This window comes from Rosa rugosa, chromosome 5 (genome assembly GCF_958449725.1).
Source record: "Rosa rugosa chromosome 5, drRosRugo1.1, whole genome shotgun sequence".
Classification (NCBI taxonomy): domain Eukaryota; kingdom Viridiplantae; phylum Streptophyta; class Magnoliopsida; order Rosales; family Rosaceae; genus Rosa; species Rosa rugosa.
This window is the reverse complement of record NC_084824.1, coordinates 38,753,428-38,768,942: the sequence shown is the minus strand read 5'-3', so window position 1 is coordinate 38,768,942 and position 15,515 is coordinate 38,753,428. Positions and strand designations below refer to the sequence as shown.

Below are 15,515 nucleotides of genomic sequence, written 5' to 3'. Positions count from 1 at the left end.
TAATCTGCTTTGTCCTCTATTCTCTATCATCTATCTTCCACTCGTCATAGAAAATTCAAGGTAAGCCTCAACTTTTTTGTGTCTTGGATGAGATTGTTGGGTATAAATGCAGAAGCTATCTGCTTTATCTTTTTTGTTTGCCGCTTTTATATATATTTTTGTTTAATGTATTTTTGAACAAAGCTTATCTGTTTATTGCAACTGGAGTATATGTTCTTTGCTTAATTAATTACCTTCTTTTAGGGACTGAACTAGTTGATAGTAATTTTATACTTTTGATGTTGGGAATTTATTGTTTTTGTGTTGTATTTTGATGGCAGCTCAGTTGTAGGCAATGTTTATTCACTTTGTTAATTGTTTGAAGTCCTTTGTTTGGTTATTATTCATGGTTATAATTTAATAAACTGTATTTTTCTTGGCTATTTGACGTAGATGTTCAATCTGATAGCTTAAGGAGAAATATGGACAAATCATGGATAGATTTAGCAGATAGGCATTCTCTAGCATATTATGATGCAATAGATCAATTTTTGACTTTTGCATACATCAATAGGGATTTGGGTGCAAGGATTTATTGTCCTTGTAGAAAGTGCGAAAATCGTTATCTCTATGTAAGATTAGTTGTGCGGCAGCATCTTCGTGATTATGGTTTCTTTAAGAAGTATAGGAAATGGGATAAACATGGTGAGCCTAATCATTATGTTCACCTAGTGGATGGAAATCAAAATGGCAATACAGAAGCTTATATGGAGGATGATATGGTCAGACTTGTCCAAGAAGCTTTAGATCATATGTTGGTTTTGTATAAAGGTCTCTAAAAGGTCTTTTTAGTGGGATGTTTTTCCTTGTTTAAGTATGTCACTTTTGTTAGTTCTATATGTGTATAGTAGGCAAGGGGATCATAATGTTTTATTATGATCATATATGTCCTCAGTCCTACAATTGTTCTATTATTTGATCTGTTTTCCCTTTGCTGTTATTTTATCAATGATGAATATACATACTAGTATCAACTTGTAAAAGAAACACTAGCTTTGATGACACTTGGTTTGAAATTTCCTCTCATATTGCCATTCTCTTTGTAATATGATTATAAAAAATGATGCAACCTGCGAATCTGCGTGTTTGGTTATTGGAATTGGGTTATGGTGTGACATTGAAAAAGGGTGATATACAAAGCCATACATGATATATTTAATTTTTTTTTTTTTTGATGTCTTAGGTTCCAGATGCAACTAGTGACCATGAAATTCGGAGAGAGTCTGTAGGAGAAGAAAGGAATCCAGATTCAAGCAGTGATAGAGCAATGGGCTGAGTTTCAATATGTTATTGCATATTTTTGTTAAGTGTTACTTTTAGTTGTCTTCATTAGGAACTTGATTTTGGCCATATATAACTTAATTTGTACTTCTTCTAATTACCTATACTGACACTGCAACAATTTAATTACATTGCAATGAAATAGATGAGCTAATGAACAATATATGTGTTGTGTATTCATGATATTTTTATCCCATTTTTGGATATTGCAAAAATACAGGTTTTGTTAAAAAAAAAATTATTGGTTGGCTACTAACATCAGTGAATTGCAGTAGCCAAGAATATATTTCTATATAACACCACACCGAAGCTACGGCAACGAGACCGTAGCAAAATTTCCTATTGAAAAATTGGCGGGAAGCAAATTAGTTTGGCAGCAAAAAAAAAATTGGCGGGAAAAATTTTTAGTAGGAAACAAATTTTGGCGGGAAGTAATATAATTATCTTAATATTAATTATGCTACGACGGCAATTTGCCGTAGTATATTTTGTAATGGCGACGGCATTAGGGGTAGCATAAAACCGTCGCAGAGTAAGTGTCGCAAAAATTTTGCCGTCGCAAAAGTGGTCTGCTACGGCAAAATGCCGTGGCAAAAGATATTGGCGACGCCACCAACGGCGTCGGAAGCTTTGCCGTCGCAAATGCTTTTTTGCTACGGCAAAATAGCTTTTCGCTACGGCAAGGCGCCGTGGCTATTGCAATTTTTTTTTGTAGTGTTCAGTTTCATCTTCTGATGCTTCAGCGAGGCGATCTTAGCGCAGCGCGTGGCGACGCGTCGGCAGTGATTTGGGGGTGAGCCGGGGCTCAGGTGATAGCCTGCTTGGCTGTGTTTCCGTAGGTCACACCGTTGGTGATTGTTGGTACCGCTGGCGGTAGCATGAGCGTGGCTCATTATAGCTAATTAATGTTGGCAAATGCTTATGTAAGTACAAGTCCCCCAAGTCCCCAGTCAAGGAGGTCAATCTTGGTTGGGGAGTTGCCTAGCGGTTTTGAAGCATTACTTCTGCTAGTCTTGCACAGGCATAATTAGCGTCAGTGCGTTGTCAACCATGGATTTGTTCTGAGCAAACGCTTTATACCCTTTTGGGTGGGCCCCTGCTAGGCCCCCCAGGGAGTCCCCCACTCCCCAGCTAAGATAGACCTCCGTTTGCCCGGTATATTGTTTGTTGAGGGGATCTGCGCTGAGCAGAGGGTGTTGGGTAGCGAACCCAATCTTTGATACCTTAGTGGCGGGGGTCAACGTGCCTGATCAGGGCCGTCGAAGACTGTTGACGTGTCCCCTTACTTGTCCCGGAGGAGTATAGCTTGCCTACAATGCCGCGTGGCGGTCGTTGTCAGTATGGGGCATTCCCTCGGGAATCTTCAATGGCGGAAGTCCTGCCGCTGATAGTAAGCGGTAAGAAGTGCCGCGGGGACCTTCTTGCCCTTTAGATGGAGAAGTTCCGCTAGCGGTGTTGCGCTTAGCGGAAACTGTCTCACTTGCAAGATGAAAGGGAGAAGTTCCACTAGCGGTGTTGCGCTTTGCGGAGACTGTCTCGCTTGCAAGATGAAAGGGAGAAGTTCCGCTAGCGGTGTTGAGCTTAGCGGAGACTGTCACACTTGCAAGATGAAAGGGAGAATTCCGCTAGCGGTGTTGCGCTTAGCGGAGACCGTCTCACTTGCAAGATGAAAGGGAGAAGTTCCGCTAGCGGTGTTGCGCTTAGCGGAGACCGTCTCACTTGCCGATTGGTATGCCCGTTATGGACGGTTACTTCGGATAGACGCTTCGTCTGACAGCGCCTGACACGTGGCCATCATGCATTGGGCCATCATGCATTGGGCACGCTTGTATCTTCGCCATTAATGCGAGTAATTATCTATTTTGTAACCGAGGCGACGCCTCTGTTAATCCGGAGAGTAAGTGCGATCATGGAGCACGTGTACGGCTGTCGTGTGATGTCGTTTTTCAGCGGACGGCCTGGATTGGTTTAATTTTGACATAAAAGGGAGGGAAACTCAACAGGGTTTTGACATCTTCTGTACTTCAAACCCAACTCGTCGTCTTCAACCTTTGCTTTCTGAGAGTTGAGGAGTGTGTTCTGCAAATCGAGCGAGAGCGTTGTCCTTTTGAAGCACGAGATTCACCGAAGTGAAGACGAACATCTCCAAGCGTCCAAGTGTTTCCATATTTCAGGTTGGTAATCTAAGGCCCGTGCCTGTTTTATTGTTTCTTGTTTCTGTCAGTTTCTGCTTTTGCTATTTGAAGTGATTGGTGCTATTCCAAGGTGTGTCTGAGGGTCTAGAAGGGTTTTGGGGGTGGGTTTGGGTGTTTGTGGCAGAGAGTTTATGTTTGTGTATTTGCTAGATGGTCTTATAGCGTTGACGGTGGTGAACTTGCTATAAAGAGATTAAATTTATTCTATGCATTTTGGGTCATGAGAGAAAAGAAAAAAGAACAAAAGAGAGAAAGGGAAAAGAAAAGAGAAAAAAATAAAATAAAAGGAGAAATTGTAGACCATTAGATCTAACAATGGACATGTGTCTTCATCTAATTAAAAGCTTAGGGCATCTCCAATAGACTCCTTATTTCAAAGTAATTTAAAATTTTAGCTAATTTTAAGATAATATTTCACTCCAGCAAAATAGCTAAACAAAAGTTAAATTTAATTTTTGCTAAATTCTCTAGCTATATTTAGCTAGAGAGAAGAAAGAATTTAACTAAAAGTTATATTTTCCAACGTTCAATTTAATTTAGCTAGGGATTTAGAGCATCTTTAGCAATGCTAGCCATTTTTAGTCAAATTTTAGCCAAAGTAACTAAAAAGTCATTTTAGCTAGCCACTTACTTTAGAAATACATCTGCATCAGTGCTCTCTATTTTAGTTATTTTTAAATTTATATTATTTTTTAAATAAAGATTAAATAGTTTAAATATATTTATAAATTACATAAAATTAAAATAAATGTTTTAAATTATAGAAGTCTCATCTCGTTCTCTATATTTATGAGCGAGATAGATAAAAGTTATAATGGAGAGCTACTTAGGAGTCTGGTGCAGCTACTAAAATAGATAAAAAGCTAAACATGCTCTCGAAAATAGCTAAGGAACCAAAATAGACAGTCTGTTAAAGATGCTCTTAGCTTATCTTGCTGTAGCATATTTCAAAAATTAAACTACCTATACATGTCTTCTAGCCAAATATAGCTAACAAAATAACTTCACTGTTGGAGATGCTCTTGGGAAGCTCAGGTGATAACTTTCTGCGGTACAGGTAGCATCTTGAGCTCCCGTAGATGTCTTGAAGTGGAAAAAAATCTACGTGGAATGTGGAGGTACCAGCCCCCATTAGTTCACTTTAGTATAACTTGGCAGGGCCTCTAAATTCTTCAAACCTTGTGTGTTGGGCTCTAGCAAGTCCACAATGTGAAGTGAGGCCTGAATGGAGGTCATCTTTTAGTTTTACTAGTTTAGAACTTTGATAACGAACCCTGATAAACAGAGTATATATTAGCAAATCATTTAGGATTCAGAATTTTGAGAACTGTTCTTGCAAGCTAGCTAGCATTTCTCCAAAACTTGATTTTTCTTTCTTTTTTCTCGCAATCTCTAAAACTTGATTACTAAGCAGGACTTTTCGTCTTTCAAATGAGAGATGAGAGACGAATCTATAGTATAAACTCGGATTTATAAAAAAACAAAGCGCAGACCATGTACCCTGGAATTAATTTTTAATAGTTCCAAAGCTATAGTCTCCCCACCAAAACAAATGTGGCAATCATTATCGAACATGGGTGCCACCCCATAGTTTGACACTATATACCCCGAAAATTCAACTACTGCAGCCTCTAAATTATAAGTACAATCTCCCTTAAATTTTATCAAATGAAAGACTCAATCCATAGAACAATGCCCACATTGTACTGCTTCACCATCACAATTTCTCTTCTCCTTATCTCAACCACATATGCATATTCTGCGCCCTCAAAGCAAACGCAGCAGTACCTAAGCCTTGCATACAAGTTCTTGGCTCCTCAAAATGCTGCTCGGTCTGCCGTCCGAATGAGGCCCTTGGTGTGGGATGCAAAGCTTGCTAGGTATGCACAGTGGTACGGCAACCAGAGGCGATACGACTGTGCTTTGAGGCACTCCAACGGGCCTTACGGCGAGAATATATTCTGGGGTAGCGGCAAGGGGTGGACGCCGGCTCAGGCGGTGATGGCTTGGGTTTCGGAACGGAAGTGGTACAGTTACTGGTCAAATTCTTGTGCCAGAGGGCAGGAATGCGGGCATTATACGCAGATTGTGTGGAGGAGTACAGGAAGAGTTGGGTGCGCTAGAGTTGATTGTTTTGGTGGGAGGGGTGTGTTCATGATTTGTAGCTATGATCCTCCTGGGAACTATATTGGAGAAAGGCCTTATTAAATGTTGTTCTGAGAAATTGCATGCTAGGTTTATGCCTCTTACTTAATTCGTGGAGTTTGTTCCATTATTTTGTGATGTGCTGTGGATTTTTGCCAATCTATAGTCATAGATTAGTACTATTAATTATATAATAATTTGTACGAGCCCTGAGGATGAGTACATGCATGGCTGGATCAGTTTCCTTTAATTAGGTTTCTGATCTTGTATTTATATATTTTGTATTTGGTGCAGATATTGGCCGCCTGAATGACTAGTAAGACAATGCACAGACTGTAAAGTTACAAAACGTGTCATGCTTATATCTATACAGTCTTGATCGATATATATTCTCATGACCCCATGTATGCCCTTTCCCATTGCATTATTGCAAGAAACAATCATATGTATTCGGTTATCTTCATCGAAGGCTTTGAACCTTGGTGAACTAATTCTCAAACCTAAATAAAGCATATATTCTAGAATGAGGTGGTATGTATAAGTCTTGATATAGCTTTCACATTTACATACAGGATCACGTACATGATATTTTATCCACATGTTGACAAAATTACTGTGAAATACTTTGTTTAAAACAAAAAACGAAAAACTATTCATTCAGTGCAGCTGCCATGCCACGTGTCTGGTGCGACAAACCAATAAGAGAGTTAGTGAGTGATAATTTTAGAATTTGTTTGATACTTACGTACAGAAACAGTATGGGTATAAAATTTGAAAGAAGAACTGTGTTATGTTAGTACATTGTGGCACATAACACGACGGCTGCATCGAAGACTTTTTCGATTATAAAGGGTTGCCCGACCCTAAAAGTATTATCACATATAAATTATTCTCCAAGCTTCATAACCCATACTCAATGAACAAGTATTTGTTCTAATAGGTTAACTACGTACTAATTGATGCAGCATTCTTACCAAATCAAACTCATGGCGGAGTTGGAGGGGTGTTGCGAGACTCTACAGGGCAGTTTAAAGCTGCTTTTGCTCATCCAATTCTACGTGCAGCATCCCCAAAGCAGTGTGAACTTCTTACGATCCGAGAAGGTTTGGATTTACTGTATTCACTTCAGGTACAAAATGTCATCCTTGAAAGTGATTGTACAGAAGCTATTTCTGAAGCTTTATACACAGTATGAACTCGTAGCAAATGGAGGTCTTATTGATGATATCAAGCATGCTTTGAGGAGAATAGAGGGGGTACAGATTTGTTATGCTCCACAATCGTGCAATGCTGTTGCACAGAGACTAGCAAGCATAGGTTTTGAAGCTCAACATGCATGGCAATGTTTTGGATCAAGCTAGCTGAACATAGGTTCTTTCATTGATTCAAAAATAAAAAATAAAAAATAAATAAATAAATGTGAGTAGTTTACTATTAATTGTATCGAGTCTTTTTAGTTAATCCAAAATTTAATAGGTGATCATTGTTGGTCAGGCCTGTCAATCAACAAAAATGAAAACCCCGGAACAAATCTTGTGCAGCCAACCCGCGGAAAGTAGCCTAGTTAGCCCTTTTTTACCTCTGTTTTTGTCACCTATACTTGCACCCAATTATATTCGAGTACTTGTGGGTGTTTGGTCGTCCCCAAAGGGTTTGGCCCAAAAAAAAAAAATAATAATAATAATAATAAATTTAAAAAAAATCTATAATTGTACAAGTTGTTGAATTGTACATGTTGTTTATGATTCTTTCTGAAAAGTTTCAGTTCAAGACAAAGGACATGGGAAGATAACACTAAAACCAACGTACAATATTTGGTAGCAGTAGCATTACGGATCATTCATTCTTGCAATGGAATTTCCTATTTTTGATTCTTCATCATGAGCAGTTGACCATACACATATTGACAGACAGATGCCCACAGAAGGACTATATATTATGTCCAAACCCCCATATAACTACGATGGAAACCACCTGCATATTTAACTTAATAGGGCTTCTCACCAATATAATTACCAGGCGGATCATAATTACAAGTCATAAACACATCTCCATCATCACACACCACCCTAGCACACCCGACTCTCCTCGTACTTTTCCACACAATCTGAGTATAGTGCCCGCACATTTGACCCGTCTCACAGGTGTTCGTTGCGTAAGTGTAGTACTTCTCCTCAGCGGCCCAGGTATTCACTGCGTCGATCGGAGTCCACGTCGAGCCGCTGCCCCAGTATATGTTCTCTCCCAGCTTGAACCCGTCTTCCGGGAACGAATGCTGCAGCTTGCAGTCGGCTTTTCGGATGCCGGCCCACCACCGTGCGTACCTCTCGAGCTGGAAGTCCCACATGAGTGGCATCTCCCACTTTGCTGCCCTAACCATGTTGTGTTGGAACAAGAACTGGAGTGACTCTCCAATGCAGCCCCAGCATAGTTGCTTGGAGATCCTCAGAATGGTCTCGTTGTTGGGCTTTTGCGGATGTGCTTCAGGTGTTAGAGAATATGCCTGAGAAGTGCAGAGAGCAAAGAGAATTAAGGGCAAAAGTGATTTCATTTTCTGTGCTAGTTACTAGCTAGCTAGGTCGTTTAATCTGTGACAGTGCTTATAACGAGGACCGTTATTCAGATATATGGATGGACGAGACGATATGAGGGTCACGAAGAGCCACAAGCTACAACGAGTGTGGAACACCACAGAGCCTATATATTTGGTGGTTGGTGGAGGAGTTTGGGTAGAGATGATTGGAATCTTTTGAAGAAGCTAGTACATTGTTGGCTTGGTAGTTATTATATTCTGGTTTTCTTTGCAGGCGCAGTTGGCATTTATATAATGTGTGTATGATTAAAGAAGGCAGTCTCGTGAATATGGGTATGTTGCACCCGTGAACGTTGTGTTGTTTTATTAGGAAGAGTGTGGCCACCATGGGGGACTCTAGAACATGATATGTGTCATTTGGAAGAAGCTCAAGGCATTGTCAAGGTACTGTGCGGTTGGTACGAGTAGTTACTGGTTCTGCCAAAGAAAACAATCACAGTGCTTGATTTTCATTTTTAGTGTTTTGTATTTACTGAATATTCAAAGTTAAAACAGGTTACGAAACTTCTCAATTTAACTCATTCCAAATTAACTCTCAGAGTCGGTGTTTTTGGAGCAATATGACACATATACGTACCGTGCTAGTTAAGGAGTTGTGTTTCCTATTTACAAATTTCTACCTCAGTTGCCGCGGATGTGATATTAGTCATCAAAGTAATTGTGTTAGCTTGGTTAGAATTTAAAACATATACTACTACAAAAATTGAATCAGACGACACCTCTCAGACGATGCATTATAGTTTTTAGTCGTTTGATTGATTTTTATTTTTTTGGACATTGTTTTTAAAAAATTTGTCGTCTGATATGGAATTAGGAATTAGTTCAGAAGACATATAAGGACAGAACAGTTGTATGACCCTAAAAAAAATTGAGCGCCAAGTTTCCCACCATGTTATGTGGTGCCAAACCCATCTGAAGTCCTAAATTTTCCCCAACATGTATTAGTCAGACGACGATAAACAATAAATATGTCTGACCGAAAGGAGGGAAATTTCCCTCCACCATCTTTCTCCAACTCCTTAAGGGGGGAAGTCCAATTAATAGGAGACGAGCCTCAAATTTAAATGGCTGCATTCAGACCACGTTCTTACATAAATCTGTTGTGTGATTCCTCGTCCAAATTCATAGGGCCTCACAAATCCGGCTGAAACCCTAACACTTGGTGCAAAAAACATAATAAAAATAACTAAATAGCAAAACCAAACATAACAATAGCAAAACCCTCTTTCGACAGCTAGCCCTTGCTCTATGTTGACTCATCTCACTGTCGACAGACCCAAAAACAAAACCTCTCTTGCGCGCGCGGTGGCCTCACTCTCGACAGACCTAAACCAAAACCAGAATCCTCACTCTCCCATACCCTCATTCTTCTCTCTATCTCAACATACCCAAACCAAAACGAAAATCCTTACTCTCTAGCCTAAACCTCACTCTCCGAAACTCTCATTCTTCTCTCTAACCAATCTCATCTCTCTGAGAATGAGATTGAGCAGGTGAACTGAGATTGAGCCGGTGAACTGAGATGATGCCAATTTAGCCTCTCCAGATCTAGTGGAGTCCCTTGGAACGAAGCACTGTTAGCCTCTCTGACTGGTTCTCGTCGCACCCAGCTGCAGGTCGAGACCAAATTGCTTCTTTTTCCCGTCGCACCTAGCTGGAAGATCAAATTTATGGTATGAAAATCGTTTCTTTCTGTTGATTCTCTTCGATTCTGTAAACTGGGTTTTGCTATTACGTCTTGTTTTCACTTGGGTCCTCTCAAGTTTCGATATTTTGTTGTAATTTCAACATATCTGGGAATGTGTAATGCATGTATGGATGTATAAATATAAAACAAGGGTTACAACGTCAATGTGAAGAACAGGGTATTACTGAGTGGTTCGGTGGGTAAATGTAACGTTGCAGAAGCATCTGCAGTTATTTAAATTCATCATTTTTACTATTATGCCATATTTTGGTGTTCTGTTTTACTGATACTAAAGAGATTTGGTAGTGTGAATAATATGTAATAACTTCAATACATTCAGAATGGTTTACAATGTTTTATATAACAAAGATGCTAATCCTATCCATAATTATAGGACTAACTATAGTAATACAAATCTCTTAATTAAGATCGCAATAACGAAGACTCCAGATCATATGAGATTCCTTTCCTCAATACTCCCCCTCAAGTTGGAGTGTATGTTAATTACACCCAACTTGCTCAATAGTGCTGAAAATTTCTTCGAACCCAGCGGCTTGGTGAACAAGTCAGCTGGTTGTTCCTTTGTTCGAATATGCATGGTTTTGACTAGCCCCCTCTGTACTTTTTCCCGCACAACATGGCAATCTATCTCAATATGCTTTGTGCGTTCGTGGAAGACGGGATTTGATGCTATATGAATGGCAGCCTGATTATCACAGAACAATTTAGCTGCATGTGCATGTTCAACATTCAAATCTCTTAATAAATTTCGAAGCCACGTAATCTCACAGCATGTTGTTGCCATAGATCTGTACTCCGCTTCTGCACTAGAACGAGACACTGTTCCTTGCTTTTTTGTTTTCCATGAGATGGGTGCGTTGCCTAAGAAAATACAGTAGCCAGTAGTTGATCTTCTTGTGTCCTTGCAACGTGCCCAATCTGCATCACAATACGCCTTGATCTCCAATTGTCCGATGGAAGGCAAAAGTATTCCTTGTCCTGGTGTCTGCTTAACATATCTCAACACCTTGTAAGCTGCATCTAGATGAGGTTGTCTAGGGTTATCCATAAATTGACTTAGGATATGTACAGCATACACGAGGTCTGGTCTCGTGACTGTGAGGTATATGAGCCTTCCAACTAATCTGCGATACTGAGAGGCATCCTTTAAAACGACCCCTTCACCTTGCGTTAGCACCAAGTTCTAATCAATTGGGAATCGAGATGGTTTAGCGCCTAGGAAGCCTGCATCTTCAAGGACCTCTAATGCATACTTTCGTTGGCATAAAACAATGCCTTGCTTGGACCTTGCCACCTCTATTCCAAGGAAGTACCTTAACTGACCCATATCTTTGAGCTTGAAATGACTTGCAAGGAAGTGCTTTGTCTCCATGATGTCTTGTAAGTTGTATCCTGCCAGTATAACATCGTCAACATAGACTAGCAAGGCTGTGAATCTACCTTGAGTGTGTCGGACGAAGAGTGAGTAATCAGACCAAGACTGATTGAATCCGGCAGCCTTGAGAGCACCAGAAAGTTTCAAAAACCACTGCCTCGATGCTTGCTTGAGGCCATACAATGATTTGTGTAACTTGCAAACTCTATTCTCCCCCTTTCGTCCGAAACCAGGAGGCAACTTCTTGTACACATCTTCATAGAGGTCACCGTTAAGGAAAGCATTGTTGACATCTAGTTGATGAAGATGCCAACCTTGAAGAGCTGCAAGGCTGAGTAACACTCGAACTGTGGTTAGTTTGGCCACCGGAGCAAAAGTCTCGCTGTAATCAATCCCTGCAACTTGACTATAACCTTTTGCAACCAAACGAGCTTTATACCTCTCTACTGTGCCATCTGGGTTGTATTTGATCTTGTAAACCCACTTGCAACCGATTGGTGTCTTGTTAAGGGGGAGAGGCACCAAACTCCATGTCTTGTTTTCTTGAAGAGCTTGAATCTCTTTGTCCATAGCTTCTCTCCATCGTGGTTCAAGGACAGCCTGAGAGAAAGATCTAGGTTCCTTTTCTAACCGACTAACTCAACTAACCGAGCAACCAAAGCATTTACTTAATTTCCTTATAGTCCATCGGATTATCCTTTAATCGAACAATGATCTAGAACTTGTGTTTGTAGGATTTTCCTTTAGTTGATAAATTCTATTAACCATTCCCAAACAATCCAAATCCAAATGATATAGCATTTGAATCATTTAGGATATGGTGATTATACTTAGCACTTTCACCTTCATTTCTTTAACCTTTTTACTTTACGAAAACAAATCACAATTTCCATTACCGAACAATTCACTTAACGTAGTAAGCTCATTCGATAGATGGTGATCACACTTCTTTCCATGTTAAAATCCCGGTCAACCAGTTTGACCTCATTTTACTTAATCATTAAATACTAGCAAATAAATAGTAATTACCATTCCCGAATTATTACATTCTTACGATAACTTCGGGATATGGCAACACTAGAATACTCCGATTTTTAACCTTATTTCAAGAACGTTAATCCAATATCCTAATTTAGCTCAATCAAATAAAATCCACCACTTTTCATAATCAATTTCTCAAACAATTGTGGTTACTTAATCCCTTTGACCTCATTCAACACATCGAGTTTTAATTCTCAATTACCACCAAATTAAGCCCATCAGCAAAAGGACATTTCCAAAACCAAATACATCATCTTAATTGAGAAAATAAACTCTGTCCATACATTCAATCAATTTCATCTCAAGTAATCCACAAGGCCACAACCTCACCATGTACCAATATTTCACAGCAGAAGTACCAAGACCCTTACCCTTGTTCTTTTCCAATTTAGATAGCCAAATCGTGGAAGCTGCATTTCACCACCATTAATCCTTCAGATTCCCTAGTATGTACGCAAAAATAGGATCAATAATCCATTCTCAATCAATCCATATCCAAAACAAAGTCTCGAGTTTCTTACCAATTCCTCAATACAAATGGAACTGACCCAGCACTTCCCTTCTCCGAAAGCTTGCAGTTCCGCAGACCTCATTTCCTCCATAAAACAACATCCTTAATTAATTAACCTCAATGTCCCAACAACAGTCAAATTCAAAATTCGAAAGCCTGTGTTCCTTACCCATTTTAGTTTGCCGAGACCACATCCTTCACTACGTGCTGCATCTTGCAGTTGCCATCATCTCTTCATCATTCCTTTAAGAACACATTCGAACTCAAGACTAGTAGCCTTTCCTTCTAATCTGTACTTCTTCGTCTCCTCCGTACCCAATGTTCAAATATCCCCAATCGAAGAACAAAGCATCAGAGACCCATTATTTCGAAATTGGAAACTCAATGGGACAAGGAAAGGGGCCTCGGGTTGGCTTACCAGAAAGATTGGATATATCGGCGATGTACACGGCGGAGCTACGACGGTGTGCGGCGGCTCTGGTTGGAGTCAAAGGTCTGGGTTAGGGGTTGTGGTGATTGACGAGGCGCTGATCCTATTTCTGGAGGTGGTTTTGCTCGATTTGGACTGGAGGCCGGAAAACGAAGACATGCAGAGCCGAGGGCTCCGATGATGTGTGTTTGGCGTCGTTCAGCTTCGGTGGGTGGCAGGGCTTCTGGGTTTTACTCCTCGTCGCTTGTTGAGTGGAGATGTGGTGACGCTGTGGCGAGGTAATGATCGGAGATCGACGAAAGAGGAGGGGCAGTGAGGTCGCGACTGTGGTGGTCGTGTACGGTGGCTGTGGGCGATGCATGTCGACGGTAAGGCTTAGGCTTGGGTCGGATTTGGGTGCTGGATCGATTGGTGGTGGTGGTTTTGCGAGATGGTGGCCGGAGATGGTATTTTCCGGTGATGGCAGAGGGAGAACGAGAGAGAGAGAGGTTGGGGAGAGAGAAAGAGAAACGCGGCCGAGAGGGAAAGAGTGAGGGCTCTAGGGTTTTCTAGTTGCCCCTTTTCTATTTATACTTGTGTGTGTAAAATGTCCATTTTGCCCTTGCGACGAATTACGAAACTCTTCTAGCTAATTGCTTTCGGTTTTGGGCTCATAGCTTTTCTTTTATTCGCCTTTCGTCGGAAACTTCCTAAGTTATTTCTCGACTTCGTCCTAGGCCCAAAACTCGATCTCGTACAAATCCAAATCCAAAACTTTGTTACAACTCAACTTATCGTCTTCGAAAATTCAACAAATTGTCGCCTCACTAAACTTCTGTAACCTTCTGGGCCCAAAACGAAGGACTCTGGCCCAAACTTGAATTATAGGGCCCAAATCGAAGCCTCGACACCAAATTGATCTCCAAGGTCAATTTCTTCACTTAAATCACCTGGCGAAAAATCTTATTGGCAAAAAATTACCTTCAAAAATTAAACAAAATTTTCGGAGGCCCACATTGATTACTGTCACAGATACTCTTTACGCTCCTAGGGCAAATCGTACCTATGAATAGCCAACGGATTCCATGCAGAAACGCATGTAGAGAACAGAAATGAGTTCCTTTGCAATACCTCTAATGATTGCGAACAAAGGCGCATCTTAGAAGTTTATGTGTCTCTCTAGTGGACTCTATGTCACTATTCGAGCTATTAATCCAATAAAAGTTATGAGAGAAGATCTCTTGGATTTAGACACATACTGGCTTTGTCACGACATGATAGATCATCCTAGTCATGATATGATGATCCGTATACTAAAGACTTCACACGGACATCCATTCTTCAGAGTGAAAAGAAGCAAGAATCGAAAATTGATTCTAGGACTAAGTAAGACAGCAGCCACGGCAGCATCTGGCGCTGCAGCTGTCTTGGGACGCCATAGGGCCGCCCAAGTCCCTCGTGATGACGCCATAAATGGCGCCAACCATGAGCATGACGCCATGGTTGTTCCTCCCAATGGCCATGACGCCATACATGCTAATTCCCATGGCTCCAACGCCATGTTGGGAGATGTAGTCACACATTTTGTTTCTAATAGCGCGCTACAGACGCTAAGGCCCAACCAAAATCCTCATTGGTTGCTTTTAAGGCCTCTCGCTCATTTTACAAAGCCTGTTCCTTAGGGAAATTAGGATTGAGACCGTCCTATGCAAAGGATATGACAATACTCATTATGTTCTTACATAGAATCCGTAGGGATTCTCTGGACTGATTCAACCAACTTGTGGACGTTTAAATATCTCATGATGTTGGTTGACATGCAAACACGCTGGTCACATGTTGTGCCATTGTCCACTTGTAATGCTGCTTATGAAACACTCCTAGCACACATCATATGACAACGGGCTCACTCCCCGAATCATCCTATTCAGTTAATTGGATCTGACTATGCTAGTGAGTTTACATCGAAGACTTTCGATGGTTATTGCATTTGGGACTGATGTTGGACATCATATTCCCATGAGCACACCCAAATGGTCTCGCGGAAACGACTAAGATGGTAGTCCGGACATTGGTAATGCACACCAATCTCCTTATATCCGCTTGGGGTGATGTCATATCGCATGCAGCTATGCTAATTCGTCTACGACCCACCGCCACTCAATCTACATCTGCGTTACAGCTAGTGACTGGGTACAAGTATCGTACTTACGCATCT

General features: G+C 40.7%; 2 protein-coding genes and 1 long non-coding RNA gene across 3 annotated transcripts; 1 reads left to right on the top strand and 2 right to left on the bottom strand.

Annotated features, from left to right (window-relative positions):
- Nucleotides 1-5,169: 5,169 nt before the first annotated feature.
- On the top strand, nucleotides 5,170-6,079 carry LOC133712686 (pathogenesis-related protein PR-1-like). The gene has a single exon (XM_062138792.1). The coding sequence runs from the start codon at nucleotides 5,184-5,186 to the stop codon at nucleotides 5,721-5,723; it is 540 nt and encodes a 179-aa protein (XP_061994776.1). The 5' UTR covers nucleotides 5,170-5,183; the 3' UTR covers nucleotides 5,724-6,079.
- Nucleotides 6,080-7,443: 1,364 nt separating this feature from the next.
- LOC133707845 (pathogenesis-related protein PR-1-like) lies at nucleotides 7,444-8,469 on the bottom strand. The gene has a single exon (XM_062133321.1). It carries the CDS (start codon nucleotides 8,209-8,211, stop codon nucleotides 7,648-7,650), a length of 564 nt encoding a protein of 187 aa, XP_061989305.1. The 5' UTR covers nucleotides 8,212-8,469; the 3' UTR covers nucleotides 7,444-7,647.
- Nucleotides 8,470-12,615: 4,146 nt separating this feature from the next.
- LOC133707846 (uncharacterized) lies at nucleotides 12,616-13,925 on the bottom strand. Its single transcript, XR_009845327.1, has 2 exons — nucleotides 12,899-13,925; nucleotides 12,616-12,820 (listed from the first exon to the last, which is right to left on the bottom strand). It is a non-coding gene; the product is annotated as an uncharacterized LOC133707846 (long non-coding RNA).
- Nucleotides 13,926-15,515: the final 1,590 nt, after the last annotated feature.

What these genes read in the sequence shown, in the direction of transcription:
- LOC133712686 (XM_062138792.1), top strand. Translation starts at nt 5,184, where the DNA reads ATGAAAGACTCAATCCATAGAACAATGCCCACATTGTACTGCTTCACC.
- LOC133707845 (XM_062133321.1), bottom strand. Translation starts at nt 8,211, where the DNA reads ATGAAATCACTTTTGCCCTTAATTCTCTTTGCTCTCTGCACTTCTCAG.